This window comes from Numenius arquata, chromosome Z, assembly GCF_964106895.1.
Source record: "Numenius arquata chromosome Z, bNumArq3.hap1.1, whole genome shotgun sequence".
Classification (NCBI taxonomy): Eukaryota; Metazoa; Chordata; class Aves; order Charadriiformes; family Scolopacidae; genus Numenius; species Numenius arquata.
This window is the reverse complement of record NC_133616.1, coordinates 78834590-78851897: the sequence shown is the minus strand read 5'-3', so window position 1 is coordinate 78851897 and position 17308 is coordinate 78834590. Positions and strand designations below refer to the sequence as shown.

At 39.3% G+C, this 17308-nt stretch overlaps 1 protein-coding gene across 1 annotated transcript in view; it reads right to left on the bottom strand.

Annotated features, from left to right (window-relative positions):
• VCAN (versican) overlaps window positions 1-16964 on the bottom strand; it is a 107690-nt gene extending 90726 nt beyond the window's left edge. Inside the window, exons 1-2 of the mRNA XM_074166061.1 lie at window positions 16895-16964; window positions 7695-8066 (exon numbers count right to left, since the gene is read on the bottom strand). Coding sequence (XP_074022162.1) covers window positions 7695-8066; window positions 16895-16964 — 442 coding nt within the window. The remainder of the gene's footprint in view (window positions 1-7694; window positions 8067-16894) is intronic.
• Window positions 16965-17308: the final 344 nt, after the last annotated feature.

The following is a 17308-nucleotide window of genomic DNA, read 5'->3' as shown; positions in this document are numbered from 1 at the left end:
TCCATTTCCAGTGAGGAGCTAATGGACATAAAAGAGCCTCCAAGATGAATGGGAAGGAGGACGTCAGTATGTATAAGCCTGTGCACCAGCTGCAATAATTAGAAGACCCCCTGGGGCTAAGAAGATTAAAGTGCAGGACTTTCATTGTTTCAGTTAGACAGAGAGAGAGGGGCAAAATCCATTGTCCGAGTTTTTGCACTTTAAAACATTTGTAAAGGATTTTTTCCCTTTGTCTGTTTCCTCTCTGAAAGAAAAGGCAAGAAAGGAGTTGTCCTAGGAACAAATAAAGCAATTGGAAAACAGACTATAGCAGTATAATGTTGTCACTGAACATCTGGCAAACAAAGTCAGTGTAATTACAGGAAGGAGCAAGAAAGAGCACTCACAGGAAAGTAATTTGTAGCATCCAGAATTCACTTCTGTCTGAGCCAGAGAGAGTGTCTTTTAATCATTTATCTCTTAGACCAAAAAACAAAAAAAAGTAAAATATTTCACTTTTAATAAACAAGGGATTCCACGGGTAAGAGCCTGGTTCTGTGGTTTCACACCTTTGGGTTGCAACTTTGCTTTATTATGTGCCAGGGTATCATGCAGCAAAGTCCCATGGAACTGCAGGGGAATGGCTCCTTGTGTGGCTAGTAAATTACAGTCCACTTTCTCTAGTGAGCTCAGGCTGCTGCAACATGCACTCTTGGAGTCACATACATTTCATAAGTCATCTCACACAGCAAAGAATATCTAAAGATAAAAGATTATGACGGTAGTGGTTGTTAGTCTGTTATTTTTTATGTTAAAACTTTAATCACCGTGGTGCAGACCCCTGAAGTAACCATCAACCCACTGCCAAAGCTACCACACAGTTTGGTGGTCCTCTGTGCCTTTAATGCAGAAGACAATTTACATTACAAATATATGCCAAAATAGAGGTTACAGGACTGAGCACTGTATGAAAGGAAGGAATAGGGCAGCATTTTCAGCTTCCTGCATGAATAATACATTCGTGTTCCTCATTGGAGGTTTTGCACCCATCTTCTAACCCGTTTTCGGCTTTGGCAACCTGAGAACAGGCTCCCCTTGCATCAGCAGGAGCTCCCTTGCCAAATGCCTCAGGGAACTTCTCCCCTTCGGGAGAGAAAGTGCACACACACTCTCTGCTCCATCTACCCCAGCGACACCTCCTCTCCGAGGACAGAAATTTCTTGCACTAACTTGCACGTTGCTCTTCCGTGCAAAATGTTTGCACCCATTCTCACAGAGCACCACAGTTGTGTGTAGGTGATCCTCTGAGTCAGCTGGTCCAGAGAAGGAAAGTGGCTGATGTTGAGATCTACCTGTATTTTTCTCAGGGAGGAGGACTTCTTTACTACATCTGTATTATTTCTGAATATACAGCTGGGATCAGCCACCCCATTATCTCTGCACAACAATATACTAAGTCACACAACTGTTAGATGAGGATAAAGCACTGCTATTTAAATTAAAATTACTTAAAAAAGATACACAGCCTCTCAGAACCGTCTCATACCAGGGAATGACAAACAACCTCAGAACAGTTTAGTCATTAGCACCGTCCTCTGCCCTACCACCCTGGCTGTGAAAGCATCCCATGCGTCGCCTGGGCTCAAACTCTCACACCAAAGGTCCTCCATCCAGCCTGATGCTGAAATCCCACCAGCCTGCCCATCAGCTGCCACATTCCCAGTCGCTATGTGAGGGACTTGGCAGCTTGATCAGAACATTTGCTTCCCTATTCCTGGTCTGCACTGCACATAAAGCTTGGGTCTTTCTCACCCAGAAATAAATTTCCCTATCCCATCCTTTAATGGCAGCTACTCATTGTGCTCTTTCCTTCCTAGCTACAGAAGTCGGAGGTTCCTTGGGATCCGCGATGCAGGAGAGTAAAACACGAGCTTAAGGATGCACCAGCCCATGTTAATTTAGTTAGCAAGGAAGCAAGGAAGTTCAACATCAAGAGGTGGCAAGGTTTCAAGACAGATAAGTCTAAAAGATTAAATAAAAGCATCTCTTCAAATGCCATACTTAAGAGATAATGAAGGGGAGTTCTGGCTGTAAAGAGAATAAATCAATTAGGTTGTCAACACACAATCTCTCAGGGCTAAAGCACAATTGAGTGGCAGTGTTCCCACATTGGAAACAACTCCCATTTATTATCATTATAATGCCTGCAAAAAAGAAGAGTTTGCATAAAAATGGAAATGTGAATTACCACCTACTCTGCTCCCCTAATTGCTGCTTCTTCCCATTAACAAAGTCAATATTTTAAGCCTAGGATTTTCTTTAATGCTTTAAAAAAAAACCCACAATGCAACAAAACAACTAAAAAACCCTAAAAAAGTCTCTCAGACTTGCAGCAGAATCAGACAGAAACTATCAAAATGAGGGCCATGAAAACATCAGTAAAAAAGGATAAATTGCTCTCATTATTGATAAAAAATATTCACCAACAAGATATGAAAAAAGAGCAACAAAACTGGAAGAATGCCTTTTGCCACACTGACCCCCTGAAATCCAGTCATCTCCAAGGAAGGTAACAAAAAAATCGGCTCAAGTTAGTGCTTTTTTCAGATTTTTTCTTTTTGATTACACTTGGTCATACAAGTAATTTTTTATTACCCAATATCATAGAGCCATACAAACCAGGAATTTCATTAAATATTCAATTACGTTTCAGAATGAAGAGTACTGTTACACTGCACTTCTAGGTCAGCTTTTTACAAAGCATCTTAAAACTATTTTATACAAGTGGACTTTGTTATAAGTAGAGGGAGGGAATAAATAGGGACATAGAGAGGTACAGCAGTACTTTTATAAAATCCTTGCTGGGATTCAACTCAAAGTTTGCTTTGCCTACAGGTAGAAGCATAGTCCAAACTAGACATCTAAATCTCTCTAGTCAGTGACCAAGGATATGAACTGCCAGACAGACCACCTCACCAGAAACTCTTATCAGAGAGGAACTTAAGGTAGCATAAGCCTGCACATTTAGCTTAGACTAGGTGCTCAGCTTAAAATTCTTGAAGGTTAAATAAATCCTACCCTGACTCCAGGTTGTCTGTTTTCAGACCTGGCATCCAAGCCAATGCTGTGAAATTGCATTCGGTAAACTATTAGCAGGCAGCCAAACACTTGGTGATGATCTTCAGAAGGCATTGCCTGCTGGTCATCAACCTCCACCTCGTTCCCAAATGTCTCTCCCGGGATATAGTGAAAACCCACCAGTGTCCAAAAGCAGCTTAAAGGGGGGAAGGAAGTGGCAGCTCAGTGTTAGCTACTGAGAAGGGAAAAACATCTCTCAAGTAACTGAAAGCTCCCGAGACCTGACATTTTCAGACAACAGTGGCAAAGAAACAACTAAGAATAAAGACAAAATAACATTAAGCATTCAAAAACTGTGACTCCTAACACGAGGAGTGTACTCCTCAAAAACTGTAACTCCTAACTACGACTTGTAGGTTTAGTAACATCAAGAAGGGTCAGAAGAAAAGCTCAAAACACTGTAGAAAGATGAAGTTATAAGAGCCGAAAAATGAAAAGCAGATCCTGAGAATGAGGGAAAATTTCAGAGTGAAGTGCAGAGAAGGCAGAGAAAACAACACGTGGAAGGAAACACAAATATGAATGACTCCTTCTGCATATTTCACTTCTTGTAAGAAGTTTAAGCCTATAACACTCTAACACCATTAGGTCCATTTTGAACATAAAATATCCCCATCTGAGAGGCTGATGAAATTATATCAGCAAGCAAGGTGAAAGTAAAGTGTTTCCCACAATCAGTAACAGGAAAGGAGGTATCTAGTGCGACAACACTGCCCTTCTGCATGAGCCTGCAGACCTGTCGGCGCTGGCGCCGTCCCACGCCTCAAGGACAGCCCTGCGGTTGCGATTAACAAGCAAGGCAGGCATCTGGCTGCCCCAAAACTTCCTGCGTGGGCTATAATCAAGCGTTTCACTCCTCTCCCTTATGCTTTCACCAGCTGTAAAATGAAAATAGTAACATACATTGTACAGTTCAATCTACTCCCGCTGATTTTGGGGATGAAATACACAAGGCACCTGATAATCGGTGTGAATAAATGCTCTTACTTGATGTCAGGGTTAATAAAGACTTGTAGCATAGCATGTAACATGGTTATGTGCTGTAACATTTGCAATACCAAGGAACTAGATCAAGTGACCCAGCATGTCCTTCTAGTCCTACATGGCTATGACTTTCCCAGATGGGATCCCCAGGACTGTAGACACAACCAAGTAACACAAACACAACCACTCCTACACGCGTAGTAAAAGCAAGACAGTTCCAACTTAGCATTAAGCTGAGCAGTTCAACTGGGTTCAAATCAAACTATTTAATCTCTGTCACAAACTAATGATGGCACATACAAGTAAGCACTGCTCAGAGGATACAAGATAGCAGGTTAAGCCACAGTGTCTTGGTGATGTCTCTGAGCCCCTAGCAAATAGAATATTCACTGTATAGCTATCGATATCCAAGTAGCTGGCATAGGTTGACACTTGGGCAAAAAAAAATTAGGCGTTAAAAGTTTTACTCTTTACTTTCAATGACCAGTATCAACTGTTCAGTTTGAACAGCTTAACCTGGGGAAAAAAAGTTATGCTACAGAGAAAATTATTCTTAGAAATCCCATTTTTCATTCAGAATACATTCCATCACTGGTAAAATACATTCATTTGATGCACAATTACTTTAATAGGAGTTTTATATTCCTAACATACCTAAATGAAAGGATAGAAATAGCAATTACAATATTTTTTAATTCAAGTTAGCTCTCCCAGTTATCTATTATCTTACTTTCAAAGGTTTATTTGAAAAACAAACAGCACAGCTGTTTAAGCTTATCTGGCTTCATTGATTCTAGAACATGCTTTTTACTTGAAAGTTTCAAATGAGGTAACGTCCATAAAACAAATGGAAAACCTGAAAATACCTAGAAATCAAGTCCTGCATTGGTTTCAAAATACCCATATGAACAAGCAGGCAAACCCCATAAAATTATCATAATAACAAAAGTGCAATTTCACCTACTTCAGATAAACTTTGGCCTACTTCATTGGGCCATTTTTGAGAAATGTAGTAAATTAGGTTTAACACACGTTAACAGTCTTGGTAGCTAAAGAAATAGATTAATCTTTAGAGCTTTAGTAACATTTCTTCCCACACCTAAATCGCCCCACACAGAAGCTTCCTGTCTTTGATAAGATGATTCTGCTTCACTTGAGGGCTAAGATATATGATCAAGCAAGTACTAGCTGAGCCAAAGTTGCCACTTTTTTTTTTGCATACTTTTAACCCACTGAAAAGCTAAAACCACATGCCTGCTCAGACCTCAGAGAAAGAGTGCTACGCAAATGCATTTTATATTTCACTTTGTGATGCACACAAGATGTGCAGAATAGGGAAACAGGTGATCATTGTGCCGGGATTTCATGGGACGCCCCCGGAGGCTCTGGGTAGAGCTGACCAAAGGACGGTGCTGAACTCTGCAGGGCCTCAGCCCTGAAATCACTGCAATTAACACAGAAAGTTCTCTCCACGCCACACTAACAACAGGCAGCAGAGAACACACAGAGAACCTACAGAAGCTCATGTCTCTCCAGTTGTTATCACTTTGGGGTGTACTTTAAAAAAGACAACGCAACAGAAATAAGTTACGTTCAGAACTAATTTTTTCTTTTTTTTTTTTTTTTTAAATAATAAAAGCTGAAATAATGAAAAAACATAAAGCCTTACTGAAATGAGGGCAGAAGATTTGAAAAGCAACAGCCATATGAAACCCTTATGAGCCTGATAAATGGCATATGTTTACCTAATGCAGGAAATGGGAGAATGGAGCACACAAAGGACAATTTAACAATGCTACTTTTTCTTTTTGGTCAAGATCTGGCTTTTTGCCCTGCTGAAATTTTGACATTAAAGGAATCATGGAAAAGAACAGTTACAAAAAGAAAATGGAGTGTGTGAAAATTTCTTTCAATTAAAAAAAAAACAAACCCAACTGATCAGTTCAGCTCATTGCAGTGTTTTGCAGGAGCACTGACAACAGAAGCTAAAGTAATGCCATAAATCATCAGATATTTTATTGTAGTAAACATCTGCTGCTCCTGGATATAGATATGTAGTCAAGGGAGCACTTGAAAAGGAAAAAGGAATGCCAGGTACACTCATTATTGAAAAATAATGTTCAAACCAGAATTTCTTTTGCTTTTGCCATTAGGACTAAACAGCTTGTGAAGTTACACAGACATTAATGGTTACACTGATTTATTATATTTCCAAATTAAGGCCAACCTTCAAAACCTTTCACTGAATCAATGCCAAAAGACTGTTCAAGTTAGGTTAAGCATATTGGAAGAACAATGCAGTATTAAGCTCACAAAAAAAAAAAAAAAAACTTAGCCAGAGCCATAATTTCCAGCAGCAGATATTAATGTTTGGTTTGGGATTCAGTCGTTTGAATAAATAATGAACTTTCAAAAAACACCTAAGTGCAAAGGAGCGCAAGGCAGAGTCCAAACTAAGGCTCACACGAGCCGGTACATCCACACAGGACAGTGTTGTTCTAAGCACACAAAGTAATTTGGGTCCAGAATTTGCATTTACGTGGCACAGAGCCTGGGCTAATATGTCCTGCCTTTCAGCACAGTTTGTTAGCTCAGGCTCAGTGCCCAATTGACAGGGCTATACAGCACCAGGCTCTGGAACAGTCTCTAAGCTGTACTCGTCGTGCTGTGTAAGCGGCCTCTTAGGAGAAAAACACCTATGGATCAGATGCTCGTTTGCCACTTACATGCTTCTGAAAGTCCTGTCTCTTTACACGTACACTTTTTGCCCTCAAAGTTTTGGAGGCTTTTTCTTTATATTGATAGCAAGCAAACTCTTAGCCTTGAATCCTCCACGTGGAAGAACATTAGCAGCCACCTTCCCACGTGCTTTTGTGCAGCTTCGCCAGATGGGTTTCCTCCAACTATCCAACCTTTATTACCAGGACAAAAGAAATTCTTCCTTTGTGCTTGACATTTTGTGACAGAAAAGAGTGGCTCCCAGTTTTGTTGGCATTATGGTTTTGTACATCAAGTGGCAAGATTGGGGTGGGGCTAGATGATTTAGGTGGGACATTGGACTAGATGATCTCCGCAGGTCCCTTCCAACCCCTACAATTCTGTGAAGATACGCCAACCACAGCTCCAGTAGCAAGGCCATTGCTTCTTTTTATCCTACACAAACAATTTAGAAGAAATTACCTCTCCCTGCCAAGTCTGTCTTCTTGTAAGGACACTGACATTTTCAGGCAGATGTATTAGTACAATGTGTATCAAGTTTCAAAAGGGCTGGTCTGAGAGAAGGAGCTCATCTTGCAAATGATATAAAACCAATCAAAGCATCAAACTACTCTGGGAATAAGAAAACAGCATTTGTTCCAGGAACCAAGACGAGCATCCCTAAAGGTGTAAGTGAGAAATGAGAGTGCTACGGACTGGAAAGATTTATAAGAATAAATAAAATACAGAAAGAGAATGGGAAGACTCAACAGTTAAGGAAGGGTAAATTGCTAAAGATGCTCATTTAAATGCTCTCTAGCTATATGTTAATTACTAACTTTGACTGTTTTAACTGGAATCACCGTTGACTACAAATGAAATAGATAAATCCTTACCCTCAACGGCCAATGATACAATGCCTTGTGTGTCTTCGACCCCATACATAACATCACAGCGATACACCCCTGCATCACTCGCACGCAGCTTGGAGAAAGTCAGCGAAGCATCACCGGTCTCCTCTGAATGGGTCGGAACAGACACTCTGTCTTTGTAGCTTTGACCGATTTTGATGTTGCCATTCTGGGCCACCAGGACTGTGGTTTCTTTTGCATCTTTTCCACTTTTATCCAGTTCAACTTTTGACCATTTGATTCGGAGATACTCGGCTGCGTAGCTGGAGGCTATGGTGGGTGTGGTTGAAAAGAAGCATGGCAGGACTGAAGTTCCAGACAGCGATCCCTTTACCAGGGTTTTTTTTTCTGCTTTAACTAGAAAAAGGGGAGAAAGGGGGAGAGAAAGGAGAAATCACATTAGTGGAACAGCAAAATCATAAAGCGATATATTTCATTGTTATTTAACAATTCACAGCCGTGCAAGACCTGAAATCAATAAACCTTGCTGATTTGTAACAGGACTGATCAGTATAAGCTAAAAAAGAGTTTGCACTGATAACCTAGGCTGCTGATGGAGCCCTTCCCTGTTCGGGCAAATGTAATTCATTGCTCTCTGACTTATTTTATCCATTTGTTACAGTCACTCAGTTATTGACCTTCTTCGGAAACTGTTTTGAAATTTTAGATGACTGATGAACTGTAAGAGCTATGTTCTTTATACTTCATAGGAGGAAGACCACTCTTAATGAAAGACGGTGAGTTATCTCACATTTACTGCTGTCCAAAAGGACACATTCAAGAGAGCTGACCTTTCCACCTTTCCTTATCTCACAGTAGCTTGTTCATTTGCTCCTGTCGTTAGAGTAAAACATAGGCCATGACTTTGCATACGTGACATCTCTTGCTTCATTATTCTTTAAGGGTTAACTCTTTTTATTGCATACGTGCTGAAACAAAAGCCTTTCCAGTGAGATTCTCCCAAATAGTCATTCTTTTAAAATTATTTCCTTGTAGCCTCAGGGACTTTAACACATTGCAGTAATAAAGTATTTCAGGATGTTAAAGCGAAGAAGGAAGTAAAGCACACAGAAAGTCCCTACTTGGCTCAAACTTGACATGATAGGACCTTTATCATTTTTTATGACATCTCCAGCTGCAAACACTTTACAGTGAAATGCTTCCATCTGACAATATCCTGAGGGGAAAGTTGACTACTGTTCATCCAACCTGCACACAGCAACTGTCTGAAGAGAGGATTTCTGTTAGACTAACTTTTTTTATGTGATGTTATTTCACCATACATAATGGCTTAATGAAGATAAAAAGCTTATGCGCAACAATATCTATCTTACCTCTTTCACTGTCCTGCACTCTGACATATTTTTTTGAAAGGTGGAACATGCTGATCATTAATTTGAAGTGAGTTAGGATTCATAAAGTTTAGAAATACAGTAACTTCAAATAATAACGACTAACAGAGTGCTACATGAAAAAGGAGACACCAGCACATGAAAATTATCTAGCTATTTATCTGTCATCAAAAATATCATCTTTCCATAAATAGTAGAAGACTGGGCGGGGGAGGAGTGAAGAGAAGGGGAGGGGGGAAGGAAAAATTGCTCATTAAGTTGATTATTTTTAACAGTAACAGATGACTTTATATAGGATAATGCATTAATAGTATTATCTAGAAGGTTCAATACAAGAATCATCACTTGATGGCCAAGCATTTTATTGCAAAACTGAAAAAAAAAAAAATAACGCACTGGCCAAGGAATACCCAGAATTTTGAATGGAATTCCTTTCCGTCCACAATTCCTTTCCGTCCCTGTCTACCTAACTAGAAATCCTTGGAAACACAATGCAGACACACTCAAGATGACTGTATCAAAACTGATTAGACCAGAGAGAGTATAACAACAACGGGGTAGTCCTGTGCCAAAACACCAAAAGCTCAGCTGAAAACACAGATGAGCACATTTACCACCAAGATGCTCAATCACAGGCATGTGGCGAGATTTTCATTCTTCCATTAACTTGTAAACAGAGACCAGTGATCGTAGAACCCACATTTAATAGTCAAACTAATCACTTCATATACTTTGGGCCCAGACCTAGCAAGAATCTATTTGTGAAACAGGGAAAGACAAAACCAAGTCTGATATAAAACTGAAAACCAGAGAACTCATAAGGCTTGAAGACAAGCCTGTAGAAGTTACTGAAGACTAAAGATTAGCTTAAAAGCTCTGATTGCATACAAATTTCTTCAGGGAAAAAAAAATTCCATTGAGGATTTGGGTGGGGTTTTTTTCCCATACAGAAATAAAAACGCAACTCACCTAGAGTCAATTGTTTGTTAAAAACTAGAAAGGACTGATTTTATCCTGAAGACGTACAGTATGGAAACACCACTGTCTTTTATATCAACTCTAATTTCTTGAAACTTCAACGAGTTACAGTGGGATAGAGATAAAGAAACAGAATGAATACTCAGTCCTATCAGTTATGATGGAATTACTGCCAAATTGCACAGGTGGGAGATTAAAATCAGTCTCAAAATATTTAGTATTTATTATGATCTCTTGTCATCTATATACATTACAGGAACTTCTTAAGTGAAAAATGACCTAGTTATAATTACCCTGACTGACAGAATTTTAATAAACTTTTGAGAACGTTGTTTCTGAGTGATCTGGAATATCAGCACTGAACCCTAAGGAAATTTCCTCTCTTTAAAATCTGTGTCTTCACATCAGCAGACTGAAATCCTTGGCAAACAACTATCTTCATCATATGCAAACTAAATCTATCCTAAATTGGGCTACACCCCAGAATAGGAGACCAGTTACAAACATGCCTGTCTAACTGTAGAAAGCATTATAAAATACTATTTAAAAGCACTCTTTGTTTTGATGAGAGGAAAGGAGAAGAAGAGGGAGAAGAAGAGGGGAGAAGTTTTTCCCTATTGAAAAAAAATGTAATATTTAGCACTGAAACATAAGATTAAGTGATGTTTCTGCACAGTTCCAAAAAGCTTAATTTCTTACAGCAGTCCAAGTTAGTCAGTCAAGTAGCATTTACTGGCCAATGCAGAAAGCATCAATATCTTCTATTAATCCATGTAGCCCTTTTGTTCCTTCAGCATTTTCCATATGCTTATATTCCATGTTATGTCTCCTTTTCAGCCACTATCAATAATATGTGATAAACTATCCCTGAGTAGGGACATGGCAAGCAAAAATACAAACAGAACGTTTTGGAACTGTTTATAAATTTGAACCCAAGGTGAGAAAAGCAGGTATTTGCCAATTCACTACTCAGGAGGTTGCCTAGTGCTGAACACTGTTTTACACCGTATCTCTACCCTGCCGTGTACAACCTAGAATACTTGTAACATCATGTACTCTTAAACAAGAGGACGGTTTTGAAATTACTAAGCTGGATGGTGACTAGTATAAGCATTTTTTTCTGTTGCTAACTAATAGGTATCATTCAAGCATAATTAATTCATTAGGGAAAATACACAGACAATAAAGAATTAAAATACACAGCTAAGTCCAAATCACCTGGCCACAAACACTTATCTTGGCATAACTCCCAGCACACTCAATGGGAGCCTTGTACAAGACGATGGGACCACAGAAGTCAGGCCGAGAGCAGCACAATGCAGTCAGATTTTGGGCAGATTAGTAGATACCATGCCTTAGCAGTCGGGTATTTTTGTTGTATTTCCCTGTTTAAATATTAAATCTCTGCAGCATCAGAACAAGTAGCAGCAACAGAATGCAGAATGAAAAACTTCTCTCATGTGGTGTCCTGTCAGAAGACAGCCCTGTTAGGTATAACTTACTGGGTAGGATTTTGCCACAATTTATTACTGGCTTATTTTCTCCAAACCTAAAGCTATGGCTTTGCATTTGCATCAGTTTATCATGGAGATGATAGCATGCAGTGTACTCTTTCTTAAAAAAAAAAAAAAAAAATTCCAGCTTGCCTTTTCATGCTTTTTTTCACCAGAAAAACTGCCCTAGGTCCCCCCAGTCTACCATTTCAACTGTAAAGTCAGTTTACCCTACAAATGACATATAGCTTGATATCTTTTTTTTTTTTTTTGAAGTGGGAGACAAAATACAGAAAAATTTCTTTCTTGAGAACAAAGTTCCTCACCTAGGATTCCTTCTACATTTTTTCTGTTGTTAATGTTAGAAAATTCTTAAAATAGAAATCTAAAGAGAAAAAAAACCACAACCAACCAAAAGTGGGAGATAATTCTGCCCTTTTGTATTATATTAACCAGAACGACCACACCAGTAGGTCCATAATGGACAAGAAGTCGGAAGAAAAGAATGCCTTACATGAAGTGACACTGTTTAGAGGCACAATTTTGCCACGGAATTAAGCTGAATTGAACAGAATGCTGCTGATGAGTAAGCATACAGAACACATACTTAAAGAATAATAAATTCTACTTATTTCAAGCCAAATTTATGAAAGAAAAAAGCTTGAATCTCATTTTTAGTTCATCAACAACCTACCTAAACATATGCTTTACTGCCCTGACTACCACCAGCAACAGAAAGGATCAATGAAATTATATGTTCTGTAATCTCACTACTAACACTGAGCCTAAGAGAAGCCTTTTCATTAACCATAAATCTTTTAAGGATTTTTAAGGAAATAAAAATTAATGCACTGCTTACAGAAACTTGTATGAAACTGACAGCAGAGGTAACAGCCTGAGACCCAACAAAACCCCTCACAGAGTTTTTTACCAGGCGATTTGTGGTCTGAGCAAGGAGAATAAGAGAAGGTGGCATTGAGTGACAAAGAGCCAACTACTTTTGTATTCTGAAAGAAACTCACAAGAAGCCAGGCAAATGTAAATCTCAGCTGAAGAACTCAATATAACATACGCAGACATCACAGGCATGCAGACATATATTTTATAGCACATATAGAACATAAACATGATTGGATAAACTGATGTTTAAACTGTTATATTATTTATATACCTTTGAAAGAGCACATCACACACTGCAATCTCGGGGATTTCTACTGTCTTCTGGATTACAGGGCTTCCATGAAAGCATACTCACTCATGGCATGACAAATAGTCACATAAAACGAGTAAGATAAACTCCAAGATTGACTATAATCACAAGGTCCAGCTTGTAAACTACAATATCCTAACACTAGCTAGCTCAAAGTGAGTAAAAGCCACACTAGCAGTAGACGTAAACCTTGCTCGTGAACTTCTGTCATTAATCCTTCACACGTACCGGAGCAAACAGCAAAGGTCTTGTGGAGGGGCACTCCCGTGACCCCAGAAGCTTACACCGTATTTCCTGCTGCCCTCCTGACAAACAGCTCCTGAGAATTTAAAGTCTTAAAGAAGTCATGCAAGACCATTCTCAATTTGCCCTCAAAGGAAAAATACTTTTGTTGCTACATAAAATCTAACGAGCACGCCATGCAAACATGCCAGGTATTTATGAATGTGACCATTCACAAAGATGAGAGTGGAAGAGAAAACAAAGACTGGAATAATGATTAGTGGTGAATGCATAAAACTTTGTGTGCTTATAAATTGCTGTGTTCTAAATTAATCTTTAGTTTTGTTATGACTTAATATTAAGACTCACAGATTCCAGAATTTACACTTTAAAAGTACACTTTAAAAGATTTTGGTAAATTTCCCATATGACTTTTGAAAGAAAAATTTTAAACTTTCACAAAAATTTTGCCTGAAAGCTTTTTAAAGGAAATATTGCAATGCATCATATTGGAGTGATTACTTAATTAAATTTAATTAAATCATATGGAGTGACACAATCCATTGTGGGAATGGAAGCACGGGAATTTGTTTCATGAAAGATTTCAAGCTTCAATTTTACATTCAAATTCAGGATTTAAAAAGAAACAAAGTTGAAACCTAAGATGTTTAGCTCTTCAAAATGCAGAGGTATCTTTTGGTTTTAGAGTATTTTTTTAAACAGAAGAATCGGCTATACTTGTAAAGATTGTCTGTAATCTTGTAACACACATCCTCAAAAATGTTCTTAAACAGAGTGACCGACATTTCTACAGAACAGAAAGATATGAGTTGATCCCACAAACTCTATTGGATCAATTAATGAAAAGGAAAATGTTTTTCATCTTTGCCTTCTTCACCATGGCCATACTTTGAACATGTTTAAGACTGTATGGCAAAAGTATGGCCCCTAATTTTAAAAATGAACCCCACAAAGATCACAGTGTATTCTAGGAATATAAAGGTCTTTCTGAATTACTCCTGAAAGATTCAGGCAATTAAGGACCAGTCAGAACCTGGTCTATATTCCTGAGAAGCCCTCACTGAGACACTTATATGGATAAAAATTCTACTCTGGGAACCACACAAGCCATTTAAGTGTGATAAAAGTGGAGTAAGTCGGGGGACATCTAAAGGTGCCACCCCATGTTCTACCACTCTAAGGATCCATCCCACTCCTCCCCACTTCCAGTGATGCACTCACAATCCCTGAATTCTGCCAGCACTAGCATTTGTGCAAGGCAGCGAGTCAGATCAAAAGTCTGATCCAGTAGCAAAATAACCTGCAAGAAATGCCATGCACTGTCTTTCAAACAAGTCATTTACCTGATTCAGTTGGCCATATACTCCCATAAATACTAGTGCCAGCACAAAGGAAAGCATGAAAACTAGCACCACGGGACAGAAAAGGGGCAGGACTATCCCACCTAGTGCTAAAATGTATGTGTGATTAGACCGACCATGGAACTATGCCCTAAGTAAAAAAGAATACACTTTAAATAGGTCATAACAGAAACGCTAGGTTTAAGCTTCTTCTCAAATTCCTTTGCCTTACTTATTCTATCTCTTTACATGTTCTCCATCCCAATATTGATTTTCAGGGAAAATTTTATCTTTACACCTCTCCTCATGTGAGTGATGATGATTTACCCCATTTTGAAAGCTGACTAATTATTGCTAACTTTGTACTTTCTCTTTGTACTATATCTTAAGCCAGACATTTCTGCCTTAAAAAAAAGCTGCAACTTAGAATCACAGAGTGGTTTGGTTTGGAAGGGACCTTTAAAGATCATAGAGTTCCAACCCCCCTGCCATGGGCAGGGACACCTCCCACTAGAGCAGGTTGCTTCAAGCCCCATCCAGCCTGGCCTTGAACACCTCCAGGGATGGGGCATCCACAGCTTCTCTGGGCAACCTGTTCTAGTGCCTCGCCATCTTCACAGTGAAAAATTTCTTCTTGATATCTCATCTAAATCTACCCACTTTCCGTTTAAAACTGTTACCCCTTGTCCTGCCCTGGAAAAAGCCTCTCTCCATCTTTCTTATAAGCCCCCTTTAAGTATAAGTAACTTGTCAAATAAAAACTTCCAAGTTCACGGTGTAGACTTATATTGCAAGTCCGTGATCTTTTCTGACAATCACTTACTTTGCCTCTCTGAATGCTTCACATGAACAAATTATTACATGTCAGGTGTGAATCAAAAATGCAAACATCAGTCTACAATTACAGACATTTTATTAAGCAAGAACACTGAGGGGAGAAAAAAAAAAGCTTGAAATGTGAAGTCAATGCTCATAACCAAATCAATTTCAGCCCTCCATGAATAAGAAAATGGAAGCTCAGTTTTAGTGGCTTGCCCCCTGCCCGAAGCCTTGAGTCTGCTGTCCCTGAGGACAAGTCTAATTGTCCTGGCCTGTTGTATGTTTAATGAAGAATGGAAACACAAAACCAGCTTTAAGGAGGATGTAATGGTAGGAAATAGTAAAGGATGGTTGACCTGCTTGAGCTAAAAAAAAAAAAAAAGCCACAACTTTTTTTAGCTGGCTCCACTAAGCATAACAGCCTTTTTCTTTATCATACAGGACTACCTAAAGACTTTGCTAACAGTAGTATTCAGACTGAGAAAAAAAAGAGTACATTTGATTTTCCCAAAGGCTAAAATCAGTTTAAGGAGTTCCTGGAAAGAAAAGAAGAAAAAAAAAATCAAAAAAAATCTTGCTTTGAGTCTTGGAAAATCTATTATCCCAATTTTGTGAGTCTGCAGCAGCTGTAAAAGGACCTTTTCCTTACTCAACTCAAACTTTCAGATAACCATGGCAACCACACATGAATACATACTTTAGTGTTAGCACGTAATCACCAAGAGAAATAGTAGGGGTTCTTCCTTTCCACCCAAAGCAAAGACCTGCAGCTGCCCTAACACGTCCTTGCTCCAGACCCCAGCAGCCAAGGGACCTGCCACCAGCTCAGCTCATGGCAGCCCCCACACAACAGGGGGCTGGCAGCCAGATTTCACGTTCCAGAGGCATGTCCCCAACTGCTCCTTGACAGATTACAGAGTGAAGTAGAAACTGGGGCTAATGATTTCCCTTGCACCCCACTTGCACATGGCACCTTTCACCCTGACTACAGAAAGGGTGCGAGCTGTGACCTATAGACCCAAAATGCTGGTGTAGCATGATGTACATGAGCACGTGCACTGGGATCAGACTGGGAGGTGTGCTGAACCAGTATTTCCACAGCCCAAAAGCTCCCCCATTTCATTCACCACTTCTGCAGCCTGGCTAGGTCTGTCCCAGGAACCTGCTCCTGCTCCCATGCCACCAGCACTGCTCGCTGGTCCCTCTGTGGCGCCAGGCTGAACCTCCCAGAGAACGTGTCTGCCCTCCACTAAAATTATCCACCCCTGACAGCCCTCACCTCATCTACTGCAAGGAGCTCCCTCGTGGATCATGGAAAACGAAGGTGCAAGAGATACCTGGCCAACAGGTCCAACATTTCAGAAGAACAGGTTAAAGGAGTAAAATACATTATTGAATATCTTGAATAGAAGGTAATCTACTTTGCTTTATGCAATGGAACCCTATGGCACTCTCTTTATTATTACTTGATTATAGTAATGTCACTTAAAAACCTCAGGAGACATCAGACAGACATGCAAAACTCTTGGCCAAAAAACTCTTGTCCACCAAGAGTTTTCTATATAAATCAGTAAGGCGATGAGAAGAACACAGAAACAAAGTTAGTTACACAGTGCAGCAAAAAGAATGGCAGAAATAAGACCAGAAACTGAATCTCCTGAGCTTGGGTCTCCTGAGTCCTGGGAAACACCCTACCAATTGGAACACTAAAATGAATTTTAATAAATGGCTCTGTGTATAACAGACTTACCTTTAGGTAGCATGTATGTTATAACTAATGTAGAGTACATCCATAAGATACTTTTTATACTTAACAACATCTTGACCTACAAATAAAGAACAAAGAAGTGGTTAGTATTGCATTGTGTCCTTATCAAGTGTTGTAACTTAGCACATCAGTATTTGTCATTTACATGAGAAGCAGACATCTGCTTAAAAAAAATGTTCAGCAGGACAATGAGTAATTCTTAACATATTGATCTTCTCCCATTTTATTCACTGTTTTAAATTTATTCCCATACAGTGGTAGCTGTATAGGAGTATAATCTGATTAATTTTTCCTGGTGTGGTATTGCCAGTTCAGATCCAACCTCTGGGTAGTTTTATGCCGGTAACACAAACTACCCTGTCATTTAGCAACAGCTAACAACCTGGTTCACGTCAG